Here is a 21746-nt window from a genome sequence, read left to right on the forward strand (position 1 = left end):
TTTTTATTTATTTGTTTGTTGTTTTTATATTGCATCACAATATTAATATTCCCTGCATTGTGCAGCCATACTCCAAAGCATGAAATAAACCTACAAACTGTAAACAAGCGATGGTGAGGTTGGCGGAGAATGTGGCGGTGGGAGGAGGTCTGGTTGCCATTGGAAACCAGGTCAATGACAGGCGTCAGTCTTACCTGCCGCCAGGCCCCCAGGTGTCTTTTGGTCTTTCATTGTCATCTGTGTCAGCAGACAATGTCCTGCATACAACCATCAACTTTAACGTCTAAGAACATGGCACAAGCACGAGAGCTTCTTGGCTAAGCAGTTCAATGCCAGTAATTCTCAAGTGTGATGCAAGTACAACTAGTCATACATGGGCTACCTCGAGTGGTAATACTTAAATACTTAAGTAATACTTAAAAAATACTTAAACTGGGCAACTTTTTTTATGTAGTCAAAGACAGGAGTAATTTAGATGGGTGATTTGAACTATTCCTTCCATTTCTTTTGTTATGGTGAATGTGAGGTTCCTTCTTAATGGACAAACGAATAATTCAAATTTGTTTACTTTTAAACTGTAGCTGCTACAGCCAACAAGAGTGACGTCATGAAGCTGTTATAGCAAAATTACAGTTTAAGCACCTCATTCGAGTAAAAGGCTCACTGATGAAAACTTTGTACAATGAAGGCGAAGAGAAATCATCCTGTATACTTTAATTAGAATTAGTTTTTTCATCATTACGATTTTATTTTTTGTTTTATTTTTTAGCTTCAATTTTACATTCAGCAATGTGATCAACAGAAGTTGCATTTTTAATGTGTTCCATAAATAAAGATGAGTTGAGTAATCCAGTACAGTATATATATATTTTTTTATGGACAGTTCAGTTCTATTTAACTTTTAAGTGGAATACATTTGACTTTATAATTTATTTGTTGAATAACCAAATGACTGTTGTAGAATGTAAAGTCTGGCAGCATTCCCTTCTGCAGTGAAAATGAGAAAAAAATATCCTGCCACCTATTGAATTGGCTATAATTGTTGATTATGTTGAGATGCAACATCTTGTTTGCCATGGGGTCCCACACAAGAAATAAAACAAATGCGGCAATCCAAAATATCACTCCAGATAGGATATACAAAAGAACAAAAAAACACAAACAAAGTTTCACCACAGAGGGAAAAGAAACAAGTCCAATTATTTAATAAAAATCTGAGATAATAATAATATTGTAAGATAAAACATGAGACTGTCGTGTAACGGGACATTAAATTATAGTTGAAAACTGACAATCAGTTGAAATTGAAGTTAATTTCCATGTGATCCAGCCATTGTAGATACATATCTATAATTGTTGGTTGCCTATACAATCATCAACATCATTGTGTCAGACACACAGTCATTAACTAACAGTCTGAAGAGACCTCTGCACAGACGTGTTTGTAATATGGCAAGAGAATGAGCTAATTTCAGGAAAATAAATGAAATTGCTTATGGAATTAGACAAAACAATTTAGGAAATAGTGATAAGGGAGTCAAAGTAACCACTGTTGTGGTTTTCAAAATACTGGGCTTGTACTCTTGTATTTATTCTTACACAACGTGATGTGCCTGACACGAATTAAAGGTTGTTGTTTACTTGTATTGTATTTCCATTGCCCTCTGCTAATCATTTCACTGTTGGGTTAAACTACAGTCCGACTGCAGGATTTGTTTTCTCGACTGTTAACTTCCTGCCGTTCACATCGCACGTGTTGCCTACCTGTGCTTGTAGAGGTAGAAGGCAAATCCCGACAGGATGAGGGCAAAGAAAGGAACCAAGATGGCTGCTGCCACGGAGCTGCTGTTTGTATAAGGATTGGATGGGTCTATCGCCATGGTTACAGGGCCTGACATCACAGACATGTACACTTTGAATTTACGGCTAACTGAACAGTGTTTTTCATTATACAGTGTTGCCGACGTTGCATTTTGGAAACGTTAACGTTAATTAACTCTCAAGTATAAAAAAATAACAAGAGGCCACTGCAGCTGCATTGTTTCATACCTTGTCTTGTCAGATAGAATTTGCCAAAGTCTTTACTGTGAATATGCCCTTGGTAGACAAATGTTTTCTGGTCGGATTCTGCAGTCACCTGAAGTAAGAACATCAAGGAAAGTTAAGATTATGGTGTGAACAGAAATAACAGCTGCACAAAGCATAAAAATATACATACAAAAAACACTCATCAGGAAACCCGCTGTGCCGGTAACAGACATATTATCCATTCCGGAGGGTGAATGTTTTATAATGTCGTCTTCATTACATCGTATTGTATCATAAAAGGCATTACACTGCAATGCACTGCTATAAATCCACATTGCCTTGTGAGATTTACAACATGAAATAACATAGCATGAACACTATTTGTTTCTATCCAGCTAATATACGTTTAAGGTGCAATGAGGTGCATGCACTTGCAATGAGTCTTTTTTTTTTTTTTTTTTTTTTTACATCCGATGCATTACTCAATAAAATCACTATAGAACACTTTTAGTGGACTGAATGAACCAGAATAAAACATCATCATCCAGCGGCCTTAATAAAGTTTTATTAGACAGGCAAGAGGTGAGTAGTAATGTTTCACTTTTAGTTGTCTTGGGGGAGGAAAGTTAACCTCAAAGTCTTGTGTGTGGAAACATCTTTCTTGTCTATAGTGGTTTACTAATTTATAGTGAAAAATTAGCTAACAAACTGGCTAATACGAAAACAAGATCTTCCACATGGTGTAGACTACAAACTGATTTAGTAACATTTTCACGTTTTTATTTTACTTGTTCTTGTGTTCAGAAAGATGATAACAAAAGCCTTTTAGTAAACCATAGAAATCATCCATAGAAAAGATAATTAGACTTCATTGTAAGCCATTGTAACAAGTTTGCATAATCTGACAGACAGGAAAATGTTTGGAATTTTAATGCACTTTGCAAAGACCCGATGAAGGCGACATATTCATGCACTAATGTGTGAATGGCGCCTACTCCAGCTAAATAGCTACAAAGTTTTCAAAAGAAGAGGTTTGCCTTACATATCCATCCATTGCCCAGTTGTCATTCTTAAACTTGTTGTAGTAATGCTCTGTGGGCCCTTTGACTTGATAGACCTTTAGTAGAAGATGGTTCTCCTCAGATTTGTAAGTACCTTCAGAAGACAGATAAAGAGGCACAGTTAAAGGTGCAACCGACGTTAAGACAAAATTTGGTTGGGTGGTAGCAAGTTTGAGTTGAATGTCAGCCAAATTGTTCTTCCGTTACCGATGGATTTCTGGAGAGTCACAATCCTGTCAGATGATTTACAGTTGCCACCAGTGACACCGCATATTATATGATATACTAAACACAGTAATAAGCATGACTGTAGGCTCTGCAATATCACAGAAAACCATATTGTTTCTGCTCTCTCTGCTGCGATTGCTCCTATCAGGCATCAACCTCCCGTCAGTCAAGTGTGAATAATGAGTGTGAATCAATGTGGGATCTCTTAAGCATTAACACCTTGAACATCCTCTCTTGTTTTTCATGTTGGATTTGCCGCAGCTTTACTCGAAAGACACGATAAGTGATGTCATTTCTTTTAAATCTCACTGCCACAAATACAATGGCTTTCCAAGGAGCTACGCGAGAGCAAAATTTTATTTTGATTTGAGTCAGATAATGTATGAACATGTGCCTCTCTATTTCGGCGCTTGTGTCAATGTTGACTCTTGGCTATAGACGTCATAGATGAACAGAATTTTACTCTTTTGGCCAAAACATGCAGAGAGAACCTGAATGACAGAATTTTTGTTTACCTGATAGTCTGATAGACACTCCACTGGTTTCCAATAAGGTGACATTAACCCTACCACTACTAGTATTGAACCCAGTCACTGTAAATGTGGTCGCCTGTCTCTTGCCCAGATATTCGTAGAAACCTCTCCAATTGGAGTTGGGAGAGAACACGTCCACCGGAACTGGGAAGAAAAAAAACGAGACTTGTAATAGTTTTATGTCCGTCCGTCCGTCCATCCATCCATCCATCCAGTACACAATGCAGTTCTGTTGGTTGTGTTCAACAGTGTGACCCTGTTGATACCTCGTATTTTGTTCTTCTGGATGTCTGTCTCTCCTCTGCCTTTGGGATTGACTTTAACTCCAACTGCAATGTAAACATAATTTTGGTGGGTTAATTTGGGGATTTGGGGGTGAAAGCAATTTCATGTGTGTCAAGAGAAGAGAGCAAAATGATTGATAACTGTGAAAATTATGTTTGTGAATGATTGCCTTGTCAATTTGCAGTGGCATTTGTCATTAGGGGAGTTTTCTGTTCAAATGGGAATGAAAGTATAAAACAACACCTTGTGTACAACAACATAACATTATTTTTGCAGTGATGCAGTTTCAGGAAAACCGGCGAGGAAATAAACTCATAATGAAGTTTTCACAAACCTGTAAATGGTGCTTTTAGTATTGTGGCATTTACTGTACTATGCAGTAATATTTGTCTCTGATTTATGCTTAAATCAAGGCAAAAAAAGTTAAACATTTCCCTTTCATCTTCCATGGAAATTCTTGCCACAAAGTCAAGGCCAAAAAGCCAATTTGCATACCTTTACACAGTGGTGGTTTTCCTGACCATCTCCCATCACTTTTACATGTTCGGTGTTCGGATCCTCCAGCCAGATAGAAACCATCTTGACAGGTGTAGATAAGTGTATAGCCCAATGTTGGCAGGTCCATCGAGCGAATGTCCACATTACTGGGGGTCTCGGGCTGGCGGCACGAGTGGGCTGAATAATGGATGAGAGTCAGTAAATTGTATGCTTTTATATTTACAAAAATACTTTACGAAACCATAACGGCAACGCACCAATACATTCAGGTTGTGTTCCACTCCAAGTGAGGTTTTCTAAACACGTTCTTGTGGTGGAGCCAAGGATGTGGTAGTTCTTACGGCATTTAAATGAAATCTTACTTCCGACCTAAAGAAGCGTGGGGGAAAGAAGATCACCAACCGAAACCTTGGTTGTTTTTTCTGTGTAAAAAGTACATGCTATGTTCGTGATGAATTAAGATTAAATAGACAGTAGACTGTCATCCCTGACCTGGAGGCCCAAAGCTTGCACAGGGATACCATAAGCTGGTGTTCCTGGGTCACGACAGCTGTTAAATGCAGGGTCTAAACAAATACACACACATAAACACTGAATTTTCACATTCATCTTTGGAGGACACTTACTATTTTTCATAGCCAGGGAAAAGCATAAAAATTGCAATAGCTATCAGGCACCTTTGCCCTTGTTACATTATACAGGTAAGATTTCTTTCATTTTGTACTGGTAAGTCATCTTATAAAAAAAACATAGACTTGTTAAAGATCCAAATTTGGAAAACACATATTTCCTTGTCATTCGTGATCATTCGTTACCTATACAAGCTGGTTGTTGGCCACTCCAAATCCCATCAGCCTGACACACTCTGGAGGCAGAGCCAACCAACAAGTAGGGCGTCTGGCAATAGAATCGGACCTCTGACCTATGGAGGCAAACACCCCAACCCCACAACGCAAACGAGTTGAACAAAATCCATCATACAGCCTGCCCTACATCACTGTAAGTGTGAAGTTGTTCCATTCTGCTCCACTTATTACACTTTGAAACTCTAGAACCTATTTTGATGAGAGTTGCAACACTTTCTTCTCGTACAGCCATATAAAAGCCCAGTTGGCCTTTGTGCTTGATACACTGTCCCAATGAACAGCCTCCAAGAGTAATGATTATAAAACAAAGTAATAGTCATCATCAATATTGTTTACCACTGACCGGTAAGTAAAGATACTCCCTTCCCGAAATCCGCCTCCAGGAGAGCCTGGATCGCCACATAGCAGGGCTGGACACACCGAAGATGTCAAGTTAGAATTTGAAGGTACTGTAATGTGAATCGTTTCACAAATAATATGAGTGAAGGCCAGCTGACTTACGAAGACATTGCGGAACATCTCCGGTCCATGTTCCATTTCCCTCGCAGGTCAATACAGCCGGCAAAGACAATTGATAACCATAGAAACAACTGTAGCTAACACTTGAGCCCCACGAATACTGCGTTCCTTCTACTTCCCCATTTGGTACTTGAGGGGGAGGTCCGCATTGGATCACTGAAACACACATCATATTCATCATCACTAATTCAATTTTTTAAATTTGATTTGATTTGACTTTGCGCATATTTGTGTGTGTTGAGCCATCTGACGGCTTGTTGGATGTGAATTGCTGCGACTTTATTGCTGATGGTTATCGTGTATCACTTTGAGAGTTGGGGACATGTGTCATTGTGTGCACATGCATGTATGAACGGGCCAACCATCAAATTACTACTCTCTCTCCGCCATGCCAAACATCATGTGAATTGAGTACTTTGTAATGATTTTTCATAGAAATGGAGCTCGGCAAACATAATGATCTGAAGAAAATGTGACAACATTGACTAAGTCCATTGGGATACAATCTGGTGATCTGCAACTACACATTTCTCATTATAACTATTTCAAGGCAGATGTACACTTTGACATGGTCTTTGGAATGTAAGCCATCCATGCTCAGCTAGCACATATATGCAATAACAGCAAGATTAAGAATCAATGGATGGCTATAAAACCAAATCCCAACAGTTGTTGCTCGACCAGCCACACTAAGAGACCACACAACATATGGGCATGTTCCTCGCCGCTTGCTTTAATGAGTTCTTCTGCTCTCCCATCTCTCCACTTGAGTCTTGTTTTGCTTCACTCACTAGGCAGCACACGATCAGGGTTTCTGAGCTGAAAATCGATTTGTAAATTTGGGGAAAAAGAATCAGATCCAATCAGAAGATGGACTGCTCTACTTAAAAACCTAACCCTAGTTTGAAGCCTTAGTTTTAAACCCTAACCCTAGTTTTAAACCCTTGTTTGAAACCCTAACCCTAGTCTGAAACCCTAGTTTGAATCCCTAACCTTAATTTGAAACCCTAAATCTAGTTTGAAACTGTAATCCTAGTTTGAAACCCTAGTTTGAAACCCTAAACCTAGTTTGAAACCCTAGTTTGAAACCCCGACCCTAGTTTTAAACAACTATTTCATTTATGGTACAATCAACCCGAGTGGGATTAGGACCAGCCAGGCCCATGAACAGCCAAAATTTGCATATAATTGACATGCGTTGAAATGATAACAAAATAATAACAATTAAACCCTAAAAAAATCCTTCCCAAATGCTGATAAACCTTCAATACAAGGAAAATTAGAAAATGAGGATTAGGGAGCAAAACCTCCAAAATTATTTTAAAATATTAGAACAAAATGTTTGACTTTATATGATGAGCAACTTTGGGTTCTTCACGATGGATGGGGGCACAGAATGTCCCCTGGAGTAAACAATATTGTTTGCTGTAATGTATTTTTTTGTATGGATCCAATCAATGACGATCGGTCAGCAAAATCTGACAAGCATGTGATGAGAGATGTATCGTGACTACTAATTTGCAGGGACAAAACATTTTCATTTTCTAGCTCGTTGTCATTCTACGAGCAACATAAGTACAACAAGTTTTGAAATTACAAAGCTAGCTGTACAGTATTATAAAGTACCCTCACAGACTTGACTGATTGCTATTGCTGCTCCGTGACTGTTTTCAGCCTCATCTTGCTTGCTCAAGCACTCTCTGCCATTTTGTGACTTTTTTGTCCTTCGTTAGACTTTCTCCAGGTGATTTGTGCCCTCCTTTTGTCTCCTGCCCATTTTAATTGAATTCCCCTACAGTCATTCTTTGACCTGGTCCTTCTGCCATACAGTAACTTCTGTCCATTTTTCTTGAATTTCAATCCTCTTGCATTGCTCCTCTCGAATTATTGCTCTTGTTGCACTCCCATGACTGCCCCCTTTTGTCTTTCAGGCATCTCTTTCTTGGTATAATTCAGCCAGTCAACACATTTTATAGGCTAATCCCTACCCTCTTGTGTGTTTACAGGTTTGGGGGCAGGTATTGATTTGCCTCTTTTGTTTCTCCCATAATGTGCTTCCTCTCTCGCCTGCCTCCCTGCAATGCTCTCATTGCAGCCTCGCTGATGGCACATCACCTTCACTCCTTTTGCCGTTTCATTCACCCCCTTGACTCTCATGTTTCCTAATGACACCACCCTCCTAAATCCTCTCTCACTTTGCTGTGTCTTTTTAATGGCTCTGTCCCCCCCACAAACACACACAAGGACATTTGGTGTTTTGTATTACAGCACATCCTCTGATTTCCTTGAATTTGAGTATGTTTCTTTACTTGAGATTAAATTAGTAGGAGAGTCTAACCACTGCCATTATGACAGTGCTCAGACAAAGCTTCAAGTGACATTTTGACATTCTTAGTTGCCATAGTGAGTACAGTGAGAGATGTGGTGAGTGTTTCTGTATCACAGTTGAGAAGTTATAAATTAAAATCTAAGCGTAGTGCTTTTATTGTAGAACTCGGATGTTAACAGGGGCACCACCAGGTGCCAACGGTGGCCATGTATACACTTTATGACTTCTTTATTTGTTAGCCAATAAAACAAATCGTTGTGGAACAGTCAGCTTATCAGGGATGACATATACACAACAGGGTATAACGGAGCTATCCATGGTGCTGGTTTCTGACAGTTGGTCTTCTGTGGTACATAACTTTGTTACCCGTCGCAAATTTTAAGGCAACATGCAGTTTCAAATGATGGCAGCCTTGCCAGCAGATTGTGTAACACCTGACCCTCCTTTCACTACAGTAGGCTTGGACGTGTTTGTCTCTTGGAATCGAGTTACACATCACACAAGAGTTGTCAATGCCATGAATAAACGATGGGCTCTTATTTTCTCATGCAAAATATATTAGTCTGCACATGAGATCATTAGTAACACCCCACCATTGACAATTAAGTTTTCTCCACTCGAGAACAGTGAGTAATCCAGAAAAAAGCTTATTTGCATATTTAACAATAATGACATGACTATCTTTTGAAAATGACAGGCAATTTGGACCAATTGCTTGAAAAAGGGCATCCTGGCAACTGCCAACCCAAATGATCTTGCGAACCTAATAAAAGCACATTAATGACTTTTTTTATTTTTTATTTTAATTGTGCCTTCTGGCCTTTACTACACACAGTTGCTTTGCCTCGATGCACATCCAATTGCTTTTATTGTCAATGATGACTTAATATTGGGCTGAGCCATATTGCACTGAGCAGCAAAGACAGGCAGGCTACGTTCTATTTCTTATTTTTTTGTTATTTTTTTGCCATGACTGGTTCCATTCTGTGGTCACAAAAAGCCAAAGACAAAGCAAAACTGAATAAAATGATGCTTCAACCTTTGAGACTTTGTGGGACGTTTGAGGGGGGGTTTTTTCCTGGAAGTTTTAGGTGTTTCTTTTTTTTTTTTTTTAAGGTTTTCACTATACTTGTTAGCCAGTCAGCAGAATTACACACAATCCATCCTTGAGCAGTTTTCATGACAAAAAAAAAAAAAAGTGATTTGTATTGTGGTGCACTTTCATTAAATTCTATGGGAAATTGAGCTGGCCTTCGGCATGGGCCAATGCTCTTAGTTATCTAATGTCCTTCATTGCCACGCCCCTTCATCCCTTTAATTCCCTCAACCTTCCCTTACTTACTGTGTTCATTTTCTCTTCTTCCTCCAAACTCTCACTTGATTGATTTTGGCTGTCAGGCCACACGTTGAAAATGACTTTTTCTTAGAATCTTTATTAATCCTTGAGGGGACGTTTTGTTGAGGCGTAGACACACATGCACACAAAGAGATGCGCGCACACACAGCTATAGAGGGGTAAGAAGGTGCTGTCAAGGGAACAGCTGGAGGTTGGAGAAACAAAAAAGGACTGTTGAATAACAAGGTTGCTCTCTATCCCATTTGTGGACACGTATGAGGAAATGGCGTCCCCAATACGGGATCAAATAAAACCCTGTGAATTGTTTGAAGAGCTTTTTGCTCTCTCTCTTTTTGCCCATTCTTCTGCTCTCTCTCTAATTTTCCATTTTTCAATTTCCAGGCCCTCTCTCATTTTCGATCACCAACAGTATCTCCTGCTTCTCAGTTTCCCCTCTCTGTGCATCTCCACTCTGCTGGCTTTCTTAGCTTTTTCATCTCAGTTCAAAGCGCCGGCAACCGCAAGAGCCAGCTAGAGATTTTGTGTTTGTGGGATGAAATGGTGGAGAGAGTTTCAGGAAACATTCCTTTGAATGTTGTTGCGAACTGTGGTCCAAACTCTAAATATGGACTCTTGTAGAATGTTGGGCTCATTTGGGTTTAATGCATTCCTTTTTATTTTCTTCCTTTGTGTTTGTGGAGAACAAAAGATGCTCTGGAAATAAAGCAGCTCTTAACAATTTGTTATTTTCAGTCCCAAAATTTAATTTTGTCTCAGCCTCCTGACTTGCTAGTCTTATTTTAATTTACTAGGCTGCACAGAAAATATCTTACAAAGAGTTCATTACTACACTTTTTTATATCAATATCAACGCTGTATTTATACTTGACACAAAATCATTTTTCATACCTTTGAAGCTTAAATGTTAAATATGTAACTATGATAAATTTGGCTGATTAAAAACAGTGGGGAAGAAATTATTTGAAATACAGGCTTAATGGCATACAGTTTCAGAACCAGAAATGCAATTTACACTGCATTTTGAATGTGAAATAGACTTGTATATATTTTATGGGAAAACATCTAAATCTTCTTTCAAAGTTAGACGAGACAAAGTAGAGCCTGTCATAGTGTGTTTGTGTCTTACCTTTACAGCTGGGTTTGGTTTGGTTCCATTGTCCATCTTTAGTGCAGTGTAAAACATTGCGTCCCGGTCCAGGTGGATCCATCAGGTGACCCGGGTTACAATGGTATGTTACCGTGTGGTTGAAAGTGAAATCATGTCCCAGGTACAAGCCGTTGGCTATCGGCCCTGGGTCTCCACAGCTGATCACTGCGAGAAGTAGGAGCACATTGTGTTGCGGATGGTAAAGTTCTGCCTACCTTTAATTTGTAATTCTGCGTTTCTGAAAGATAGTCTCCAATTTTACTTTCTCTTTGAGTCTGTGTCACAGCTACAAATTGCTGTCAAATAGAGCCAAGGTGGAATTTCTCAGTCCCGCTCTTTTCCTTACCAGTGCAGTCCGGTGGTTGTCCCGTCCACGTCCCATTTGTTGTGCAGTGTCTGGTGGTCAGGCCCGATGTTCTGAAGCCTTCCCAGCACGCGTAGGCCACTGAGCTGCCGAAGGTGATGCCGTCACTGAAGACGATCCTGCCTTGGGCTGGGGTGCCAGGGTTGCCACATGACACCGCTGAAGAGTGAAGGCATATTTCAAAATTATGCTTTAATCTTATTACTAATGGCAGTGTGAGAAACGCTGGCTTGCTGTCACTCAAGGTCGATCCTGTGTATTGTTTGCAATAATGAGATTATCGCTGGAGCCAGATGGAAATAACAAAAAACATGTCCTTGAGGTAGTGAGGCTTATTAAATATTAGGGGTTGCTGGATAGATTTCCAGCACTGAATAGCAGGCAGTGCTGTATTTCAGCAGAGAGCTGCAGGCTAAACGCAACGATAGTATTCACAGTGGGTTTCAAACTGCTACTTGTTGTTTTTGCTCCAAATGAAAATATGCTGCAAGTATGCATCAGCCAGTCACGCTCACTGGCCACAACACGAGTAAACCTGCATAATCATATATAATTCAATACAAGAGCTGTACCAACCATAATAATGCTCAATTTTGATTGACATTGTCAAGGAAAGTATTTGTATGTGAAGCACATTGCGGTATCTCATATATGAAATGCGCTATGTAGTATATACAACAAACATGTCTTGCCTTGACTTGCATGCTTCTATCATTTTGGTAATCAAAATAAAAGAGCTACAACTACAGAAACAAACTAAGGAGGTTGTTATCATCTATATTCGTGTCCTGTGTGTAGTTTTGGATGTAATATGTAAGTGTGAATTTTGATGATACAGTGGCTTGATCCAAAAATGTTGTCATTAGTTTTTGGGTATAAGAACACCCCAATAGTATAAAAATAAATTAAAATGTTTCAAGAAAATAAAACATAACTTATACATGTATCAAATATTAATTAGTTTGAACACATTTGAATGCTTAATCAGTGTGACCAATCCACATGATTCTTATTTTGTGGTTTTTTTTTTTTGTGGGGTCTCATTCCGTGTTTTCCCCTGGACCGTGAAGAATTTCTCATTTTCTCAGTCAACCTTCGACTTTGTGGAAGTTTTCTTGTTGTAAATGCATAACTGTTGATAGAGCACATGCATCTACAACTGCGTCTGATGAAAACACTCTACTGCATATGATTAGTAGGGCACCCAGCAGTTCCAAACAAACAGTAACAATGATTATGGAGACAACCCATAGAGTATCTTCAAAGATCTTGAAATTGGACAATGCCTTTGCATTTGATGTTGCACCACACTGGTGCTTTTTGTTAGGACGCTTTGTAGCTTGTTATCCTCGCTAAGTTCATGCTGTGTGATCGAGGCATTAGCATCATTCCATCTGCAGGCGTAATAACTGCCTCATCAAACATTTTTCCCCCCCAAGAAGGGATATTTAGGCTTTCTGCGTTCAATGAGAAAACATGTTTTTTTTTGTCATTCCATGAAGCCATACTAACATAAAAAGAAGAGGGAGGAAATGGCTAGCCCCCGGCACACTCATTAAGAACATGCCAGTTGACGATTTTAACAAATAAACACCTATTGATGAGAAACATCAATGAAGGGAGAAAGTGTGGATTTGGTTGTGGGTTTTTTTTTTGTGTTTTTGTGTGTCTGTCCACATGATGGATGTGTGTATGGATCTTTGTATGTCTCAGTGATAGATAAAGCAGCATCCACTGATTCAGCTTCTAACCACCATTAGTGTAATGAAAAACCGACAAGACACAAAGAATTAGTGTCACGCAAACAGAGACTTGGAGAAGCTTAGAAACTAGTTGGAGTAAGTGCATACATGTTTGTGGAAAATAAGATGCATTGATAGGCAGATAGAAGGGTTAGGATTTTTTAAATATGACCTTAAATCATTAATGACATGCAATGGTAGAAGGTGTGTTGAATATAATCTACATGTACTATAATACACATTTCATTGTTTATTATACTAACAATAGAGGTCAACATTTCAAAAATAGTGACAGGCTGCACTCCATCCAGTCTGCATTTTATGTTACAATTGTTTCAACAAACTGTCTAATGTTATAGTTCCATATTATCTTGCACCAAATGTTGCTCAATTCCTTCTACAACGGCTTGCTTAGTGGCGTTATCTTTTTCGGGCAAGTAAGGACAACCTTTATTCCTCAATTATGTCAAAGCATGGTGATTAAAAACTTTAAGTCTCTAGATCAATCAAATTTCCCACATCATCAACAAAGTTCTGAGTCATACACAGCTACTTATCATACATATCCCTAATAGAATTTCATACAAGGGTTGTATAAAATTTTATATTATTGATCGCTACCACTGAATGTAATGTGGATTTTTAATTAAAGTCTTTAATAAGAACAGGGGAACCCTAAGGGAATTATACGTAATTATGATTTAGCGGGCCAATGACTGAAAGGGAAATTATTGAATATTTTCATTATGTGTTATTGACTTGATGGGCCTCAAAGTGACAACCTAAACTTAAGATTTCTGTGTTTGAAGCACCACATTGGCATTATTCTACATAACAATTGTAATTAAATAAAAAAAATACTTGCACAACTGTTACTACTACTTGGTCACTTGACTTTGGGTGCTGTCACGTGACTCTGTTTCAACAAAACAAGTTAGCCATTAGTGAGGTTTGACTCCGTTTCATTAATCAAATGGAACTGGGTAGTCACATGACAGCACAAAGTCTACACCGCCCCACACAGAAGCAATTTTCAAAGTGACAATTTTACATGACGTGTGGCAGATGCAAAAGAAGAAACAATAGCCTGTGACTCAGAAGAGGCAGTACACTCAAGGCATCATATTTAATCTGTTTATCTTAGAAATGCAAAAAAAGAAAAATAGTTGTCGTGCTGTCATCTGTCTGCCTAAAAATGTCCACATTTTGGTATACAAGGACTCCAAATTGAACTTGAGAAAACATGTTGCAATATCCTGCTGAATCTATTCAGCTGTTCTTCAAATGCAAAGAAAATAATTTATATATATTTTTTCAGCTGTATTTCCCTACATTTGTTGTTCTATGGAGAGCTAATTCCTCGCTGAATTTAAAGTGATATAGTTTGGCACTAAAGTTGCACAATCCTGGTTTGTACTTTTGTCCGTTTTGACATTTATCAGATTAAAAGAAAATAAAAATCAGAAATTACTCACCAGCTCATCAGTACTTGAGATGTTTTTCAGTAAGTACTTTAACGGAAATAATTGTTTGGAGCATTACTCTCCACTTTTACAAATCATATTACCCTAAAATAACAACATTCTTACTTGCGTGCAATGTTTCGCGACTTTACCCAACGACAATACAAACACATAGCACAATGTAGGTGAGAACAGGGAAATCATGCCGCTTTCCTTTTTTGTGTTCTCCACAGCGATATGAGGACCCACTTAAATTTCTCTCTCAGGGGTTTAAGAGGCATCTTTGGAAACTCCTTTGTTAGCACAGATTGGGAAATCCAGTGCAGTCACAAGCTGAAATCCTCTATATCTAGGCCACACACACGCACGCAAGCACACACGCGCAAGTAGAACTCAGTAGTTTTCCGTCTGTTACCCCCAAAATGCTTCACTTACAGCAGCTTTAATTTCAAATTACATTTCCCGTTGTAGTTTTAACATCTATTGCTGTGACATTTCAAGACTTTTAGTGCAGATAGATATCTTTATATTCTGTGTTCATTTCAGACTACTATATGGACCATGCAACAAGAATTAGGAGCTCACTGTGACTAATATGCCATGTGAGCGGGATGCAACTATATTCTTTAAAGATGAGATTAAGTTGCTTAACTTGGGAAGCTAAAATGATTTATTTTTACATACATTATAGAATAATTAAGTCCAGATTTCAGAAAGGCAGAGGTTTTGGTGTAGACCAAAATCTTTGTTCTACGACTTGTTTGAATGAGAGCCACCTTTAACTTTAAAAAAGAAAAGAAAAAAAGTAAAATGCTGCATATTAACATGATACATCACAAATTAGGATACACAGTATTATTAGTCTGGTTTACTGTAATTGTATATGGTACCGTGAGTAACAATGTTGGGTTTGTGGATTTTGGGCATAGACTTCAACTCAGCAGCAAACCTTACCGGGGCGAGTGGAATTGGATTGACGGGTGTATTTTCGGTGACTATAATTAAACGCATGACTGAGTTTAGTCAGGAGCGACAAAAATGTCAAGCTGCCAAAGCGAATGGTTGCAGAAGAGTTGTGTGCAAATAAAGAATGTAACTTTGATCTAAAACAAACCCCCTTCTGTGTGTGAATTGAAGAGTGAGAGTATTTGGCATCACTGCGGGTCCCCTGTGTAAATGCTTGCTGCTGGGTTCTCTCACCTTGACACACGGGCTGCGTTCCACTCCAGGTGCCGTTGTGGAGGCACGTCCTCTCAGCGGAGCCAATCAGATTGTATCCCGCCTCGCAGCTGAAGCGCAGCAGGCTCTTGGTTTTAAACTCTTCCCCGCCTAAACGGGCACCGTGGGGAGGAACACCCGTGTCCCCGCACATCCCCGGACTCAGACCTTGAGTGAGAATAGATAGTTAGAGTTAATGTTCCTAATAGTAACAGCCTGGGCAGGTGCACACTTGCATGTAATGGGGAGAAAGAAATGCACAGGCAACATAAAGGCAACCGCACAATTGATTATTTCAGGTCACATACTAGTATGCCAAATATCCTTGTTGATAAAAAATTTACTCTTCCTGTTTTAACATCTTATTTTTCTTTTTTAGAGTAATTTGCTCAAAACTGTTAATTAATTTTTATGCATGTACTCGAGTGGCTGTGGATCTTAGATCACTACATTTTTATTATATTTGTATTATATTAGCACTATAAATGTTGACCTATTTGTCTACATTTCACTGCTCTTAAAATTTAATTCCTACGATGGGATGAATACAATCTCAGCGTGATGCCCGCAGGCACCAGGTAACTCTCGAGAACCGCAAAAGAAGCCTGTGGGCATGTTCTATAAAAAATGCTCACAAGTGATAGGATACTAAGACTTTTTAAATTGTTATATAAGTGCTCATTTGAAAATGTAACTCCAGACTGTATTCCACGCTGATTAGTTTTAGTGGTTTTAAGGGTTAAGTATAAAATATTTTGTTGGGGAAAAATGCATTGATTATATATGATGTTATTTTATAGTTTTGGCTGCATAGACGCATCTATACGGAGGCATTCACATACAGCACAGAACAACGCCCCTGCAAACTAGCATAAGTTTGCATTAAGGCTATGCTAAATTGTTCCAGCAGTGAAAGCAGCGAGCGTGTCACAACTTTAGGAGCTTAAATTCCACCGGTAGGGATTTGTGACTTTAAGAGCTCCCATCGAGGCGTCTCGCATCTCAATGAGGTTTCTCCAGCTGCAGGATGAATTTTGCCCCGCTGAGCCTTCTGGTCCGAGGCCAGCCGAGTGAGCTTATTGCGTTCCGGCTGTTGAGACAGTTGACGCTGGGTTCGGAAATGATCAGTTGTAGTGTTATGAGGTGTGTATAATAGCCACACTTGACAACACGAGTCGTCTTGTTCACCTTCATCCTCTTCAAAAAAGGTAGACCAAGCCAGGATAAAGAATGTTTTTCACTTGTCTAAATGTAAAAGTTACTGCTGTTCAACAAAAGATGGTTGAATATTTTGTTTTCTTCAAATATTTCTCAGTAATTGGTTTTGATCAGTTGGGAATCTTGAAGAAGCAAGACTCAGATGGAATGTGACATTTCTTGAATAAACGGAGTATACGACAAAAGTAGAAGGTTATTTGATGACCTTTTTTTGAAGGACATCAACAAGTCAGTCTGAGAAATAATCTTTGGAGTCCGCAATAAGAGGTGGCTTCGAACACGTCGGTGTGGGTGCTGCTATTCATTTCTGTCATATCTGATTTCAATACAGATAAGAAGAACTAGCAAATGCTTACAAAAAGTTTCTGGCGTCTTCTTGTTGTCAAGCTACAAGCTGAATATTAAAATATAGGATGAATGAGAGCTTGGGCATACACCAAATTTATATTTCTGCCAGTATTATTGTTAATGGACTGTTTTTTCCTCCCCTGAAATGAGATTTATTCCACTTTATTTGTTTTTTTGGGATCACTTTTCTTCGCACCATTCCCCCCCCCCCCCCCCCCCACACACACACACACACACAATTTTGATTCATTCATTTTGTTCATTTCATTGTTTTGATTAAATCTGGATTTTGTGAGTACTATGAGCTTGCAAATTCACTCTGGACTTTCTCAACCCATTTATTTATTTACCTGTTTGAGAAATAAAGTTTGTTTTGCTACTTTGATCAGATCCAAAATACATCACATTTCCCTTCCGGCATTGATTTGAATCGAGCTGCTGTTGGGAGATGCTGTGACCCACTAAGCTTGTACATTTAGAAACACCCTGCTTTGCACATCTTGACTGTTGACTGCAGCGTGTATGTAGAACAATATTTGTAACCAACTCTATATTCCAACAGCTTGTAAACATTGGGGTAAATCTGCTTGACTTTATTCATCTTACCAGTGCAATAGGGCGGCGCCCCACTCCAAGTACCGTCCTCTTGACATAGCCGTGTAGCATTGCCAACCAGTGTCCCTCCTGGCTGGCAGGAGTAGTGCAGCACTGAGCCATAAGTCCAGTTGTGAGTCCCGGGGATGATCACATTTGGGGGCAGACCAGGGTCACCACAGGAAATAGCTAGAAAGACGGTTGAGAGAGGTTGAATGAGAGAAAGGGGGTACGGGTAGTAATGTACATGGGAATTGGGTCCAAGTATGGATTGCATCTACTTCAACATTAAGTACTACAGGTAGGTCAGAAGGAGCGAAAAAGGAAGATTGTGAGGGAAGGTGGGTGGAAGCGTGATTATTGCTGCATGGTTACATTTGCGTGTATTACATGCAGGAACAAGATAAATATTGTAACAAGTGTCCGGAAAGACTCAATGATAATCATAATAGAGTGGAACCTGAGGTGGTTGTTATTATGCAACCACAATTTTCAAGCCAGATGCACATCAAGTGTTTTGTGGCTTTTTTGTGATCCTATTCATTCTAAATGAAGGACCGACCATAACAACTCTGAATAGCAAAAAACAGGCGAATGTAGGAAGAATAAACATCGAACATTTTGTGATGGCAACACACATGAATGATTTGCCACAAGTCTGACTTTGGTTAAAACGTTTTGATATTGAATGACAATAACAAATGTGATGACATAAGATGAGCACATTAAGGATTTCATTCGAATTTTGGTGCTTTTAATCTAAACCTGCCCTGGCTGCATGGAAGGGAGAAAAGTGTGTCACGACATAGCTTGTGTCCCATAAAACAACAGAAAAAAGAAATTAATCTAACACAATGCTTATGGTAGTAATAACTAACAACCAAATGCATGTAATGCCCAGTCATTAACTTGCCTGAGAATGTTAGCACCAATAATTTATTCCAAATGAAATGGGAAATGGGATGGACACCACACAACAAAATCTTCTATTTTCATCTTCAATTTGTGAAAAATTGACATTTCACAGAGGTCAGGCAGCAGAGCTCTCCAGATGACACAGATATGAAATTGCCCTCGATTTTCTATTTCTACCAAACAATCGGTCCAGCGACACCAAGCCAAAGTTGGATTACTCCGTCCTCTCCTTGCCCTTCTGTCACCCGCTTCTCTCCCCCCAATTTTTTGATAAGACCTTGTTCCTTGGATTTAATGCCCCATGCTCCACGTCTACCTTGCCCTCTTTATCCCATTCTTCATTTCTACATCCGTGCCGCCATTTCCTCATTGTAAAGTGTTGGGGACTTTCAGAATAGCACATCTTCCCTCTGTCACGATTGACTAATCTCTCTGCCATACACTTCCTTACAAAAGTATTAGAAATTCGTGGCAAATGTTTTTACATTCATAGCAGATGCAAATCATTTGTTCATGACACCAACGGATGAGTATGGAAAAATGATCGGATGTTTTTTCAATATGGAACACTTGGGAGAGCAACGCAAGCGCAAAATTAATTAAATTTAAAAGTCATGGAATTGGAAGTGTTTGTGGGAGAGAAACATATTAAGGCCTGAAAAATAAAAAGATCGTTTTTATTATTTTTAGGGAAGTCAGCAACTGCATAAAAAACAGTATGTGCCCATCCGGCATAATGTGCTTAAAACACACCCAGAAAAAAAAACAATTTGGGGGAGGTCAGCACAAACGTCACAGAGTGCTGACTGAGGGAGTGTATGAGTTTTAACTTTGTCATCATGCCATAACATAAAATACACTCCCACGACTTTAAATGGCCACTTTAAGCCTTCGGTAACCAAGTCTCAAAGGGTCCTTTGAGGGTCCGTTGTGCGATAGGACAGATATGTTCTTCTTTTACAACATTTTCTTTAAACCTGTCATCACACTGAATCACACACCCACATGAACAAATTATCACTATTCAGGCTGTCCTCCGAACCCACTCATGTTCTCTATCTTTTAGTTACTTCAAAAAGCTGTTTACCTCAGACAACCTGGATCGTGTAGCCCTTATTCGGGCATGGTAACATTTGTTATTTGAATTAGGATTCAAACAACCTTATAAAGCATTTCAAAGGCAGTAAATCAAAAATGAAAAATAATAAAATACAGTAAAAAATAAAAATACAGCAACCCTCCGTCTATCCGTTCGTCATGATATTCATTAAGATAAATTAGAGTGATAATTTTAGTGGGTGTTAGTTAAGAAGGTATTTTTAATGTACGGTAAAACTATTTTCACGAGAATATTTCTCGCCTCACCCAAGCATCGAGGGGTTGGTCTGTCCCAGCGTCCATCATGTAGGCAGGTGAGGAGCGCGGAGCCGAGCAGGTAGAAGCCCCGTTTGCAGTGAATGGCCACGGTTATGCCGTAACTGAAGATTTCCGGGTAACGTAGTCCAGACTGCCGCACACCATTCTCCACATGCCCGGGGTCGGAACAGTTTACCACTGGTGAGAAAGGAGGATAAATGAACCAGGAGAAAATTGATGGAACAAATTTCAAGTCATTTCACTGTGTTTACTTCCTTTACAGTTACAGATGATGACAATAATCTCAATGTTTGTGAAAGTTATGATCAAGTAAATCTATTTGAAGATCCATACAATTACATTTATGCTAAAATGTTGTTCTTTGACATGGATCTACGATATTCTTCTACTATCTTGTTATAGTTCATTTCAGCATGTCTTCATTTCTGCTTTGTAGATTTTCCTGTCACAAAATATTTACGGAATGAGTCATTAATTATGAGGCGAGTGGTCTTTTGATGTCCACTAGAAAGACAAGCAGCTTTGAACCATGCTTCAAGGCAGTAGGTCCATCCATCCATCCATTTTCTGAACCGCTTAGTCCCCACGGGGGTCGCGGGCGTGCTGGCATTTTGTTAAAAAGTCTTTTGGCCTTAATGTCAGTCAGAAAGCGCAGTTTGTTTTCTACATGTCACTGGGGAGACTGATTCAAGTCTAAGTGGGGAACATGGAATATGTATGAAAATGTGCGTGCGTGCACCCAAGTTGAACAAAAAAAAAAGGTTCTTAATTGACAGCTGCTGCTGAGAAGCAAAAAGTGAGTTGGATAAATTCCTCGAATGGAAGACAGATATGTGCAACGCCGCAGTATCGAGTACTGGTCACACCATTTGGTACACATGAACAATTCTCCATTCATCAAGTCTGCACACCACTTTTCCTGTTTAAAACGGAAGATTACAGGGCAACAGATTACAGTTACAGGGCAAATAGAGAGATAGATAAACATTCATTTACACTTTCAGCATGTGCGAACGGAACCCACACTGCCTGCACAGAAGTCAGGAAAATGAACTCCTGCACAAATGGGAGACGCCTCCCCCTCTCCCCAAAAAAAGACTGTATAGAATTCTGCTTTTGCAAAGACAATATTCACGGTGACCCTAAGAATGAATTTGATGCCACATTTGCATACCAACACAATAGAGTAACTACACATTTTAGGATAATTTAATTCAATTCCTCACACACATTTATGTATTGTGATAAGTATGCCTTAATTTGTGTTATTTGTTACCTTTGCAAAGAGGTAGTGGGCTGCTCCATTGCCCATTGAGTCGACATTGAGCGCGGGTATTTCCACTCAAGATGTAACCTTTATTGCAGGTGAAGTTGACAACATCATTGAGGTTGAACTCACTGCCATTAGTCCGCCCGTTGGCTGGGTTACCGGGGTGACCACAAGTTATGGCTGAGGGTAGAGAATACAAATGTTACAAACTGTCACTGAAAAATCAATTGTACACTTTATTAGCACATCTGAAGAATGTAATCAAAACCTACAATGAACATTGTCACTGACACTGTCGGAACTACTATATTTTTTAAGAATTACTCAGGTGTACCTATTGTTGTGACAAATTATTGTGAATTTATAGTTGATATCCAGCCTTCCTG

General features: G+C 39.2%; 1 protein-coding gene across 3 annotated transcripts in view; it reads right to left on the reverse strand.

Annotated features, from left to right (window-relative positions):
- csmd1a (CUB and Sushi multiple domains 1a) overlaps nucleotides 1–21746 on the reverse strand; it is a 286478-nt gene that overhangs the window by 8228 nt on the left and 256504 nt on the right. For 2 of the 3 annotated variants that reach the window (XM_049718434.2, XM_049718435.1), the window contains 18 exons: nucleotides 21367–21540; nucleotides 20079–20267; nucleotides 17811–17987; nucleotides 15621–15806; nucleotides 11198–11374; nucleotides 10831–11016; nucleotides 6001–6174; nucleotides 5843–5909; nucleotides 5449–5555; nucleotides 5126–5199; nucleotides 4891–5002; nucleotides 4631–4810; nucleotides 4117–4179; nucleotides 3833–3994; nucleotides 3071–3183; nucleotides 2050–2137; nucleotides 1765–1891; nucleotides 195–257 (listed from right to left, as the gene is read on the reverse strand). In XM_049718434.2, the coding sequence (XP_049574391.1) occupies nucleotides 195–257; nucleotides 1765–1891; nucleotides 2050–2137; nucleotides 3071–3183; nucleotides 3833–3994; nucleotides 4117–4179; nucleotides 4631–4810; nucleotides 4891–5002; nucleotides 5126–5199; nucleotides 5449–5555; nucleotides 5843–5909; nucleotides 6001–6174; nucleotides 10831–11016; nucleotides 11198–11374; nucleotides 15621–15806; nucleotides 17811–17987; nucleotides 20079–20267; nucleotides 21367–21540 (2419 nt within the window). The remainder of the gene's footprint in view (nucleotides 1–194; nucleotides 258–1764; nucleotides 1892–2049; nucleotides 2138–3070; nucleotides 3184–3832; nucleotides 3995–4116; nucleotides 4180–4630; nucleotides 4811–4890; nucleotides 5003–5125; nucleotides 5200–5448; nucleotides 5556–5842; nucleotides 5910–6000; nucleotides 6175–10830; nucleotides 11017–11197; nucleotides 11375–15620; nucleotides 15807–17810; nucleotides 17988–20078; nucleotides 20268–21366; nucleotides 21541–21746) is intronic. The other variant, XM_049718437.2, reaches the window with a different exon arrangement.

Source organism: Syngnathus scovelli, chromosome 4 (genome assembly GCF_024217435.2).
Source record: "Syngnathus scovelli strain Florida chromosome 4, RoL_Ssco_1.2, whole genome shotgun sequence".
Taxonomy (NCBI): domain Eukaryota; kingdom Metazoa; phylum Chordata; class Actinopteri; order Syngnathiformes; family Syngnathidae; genus Syngnathus; species Syngnathus scovelli.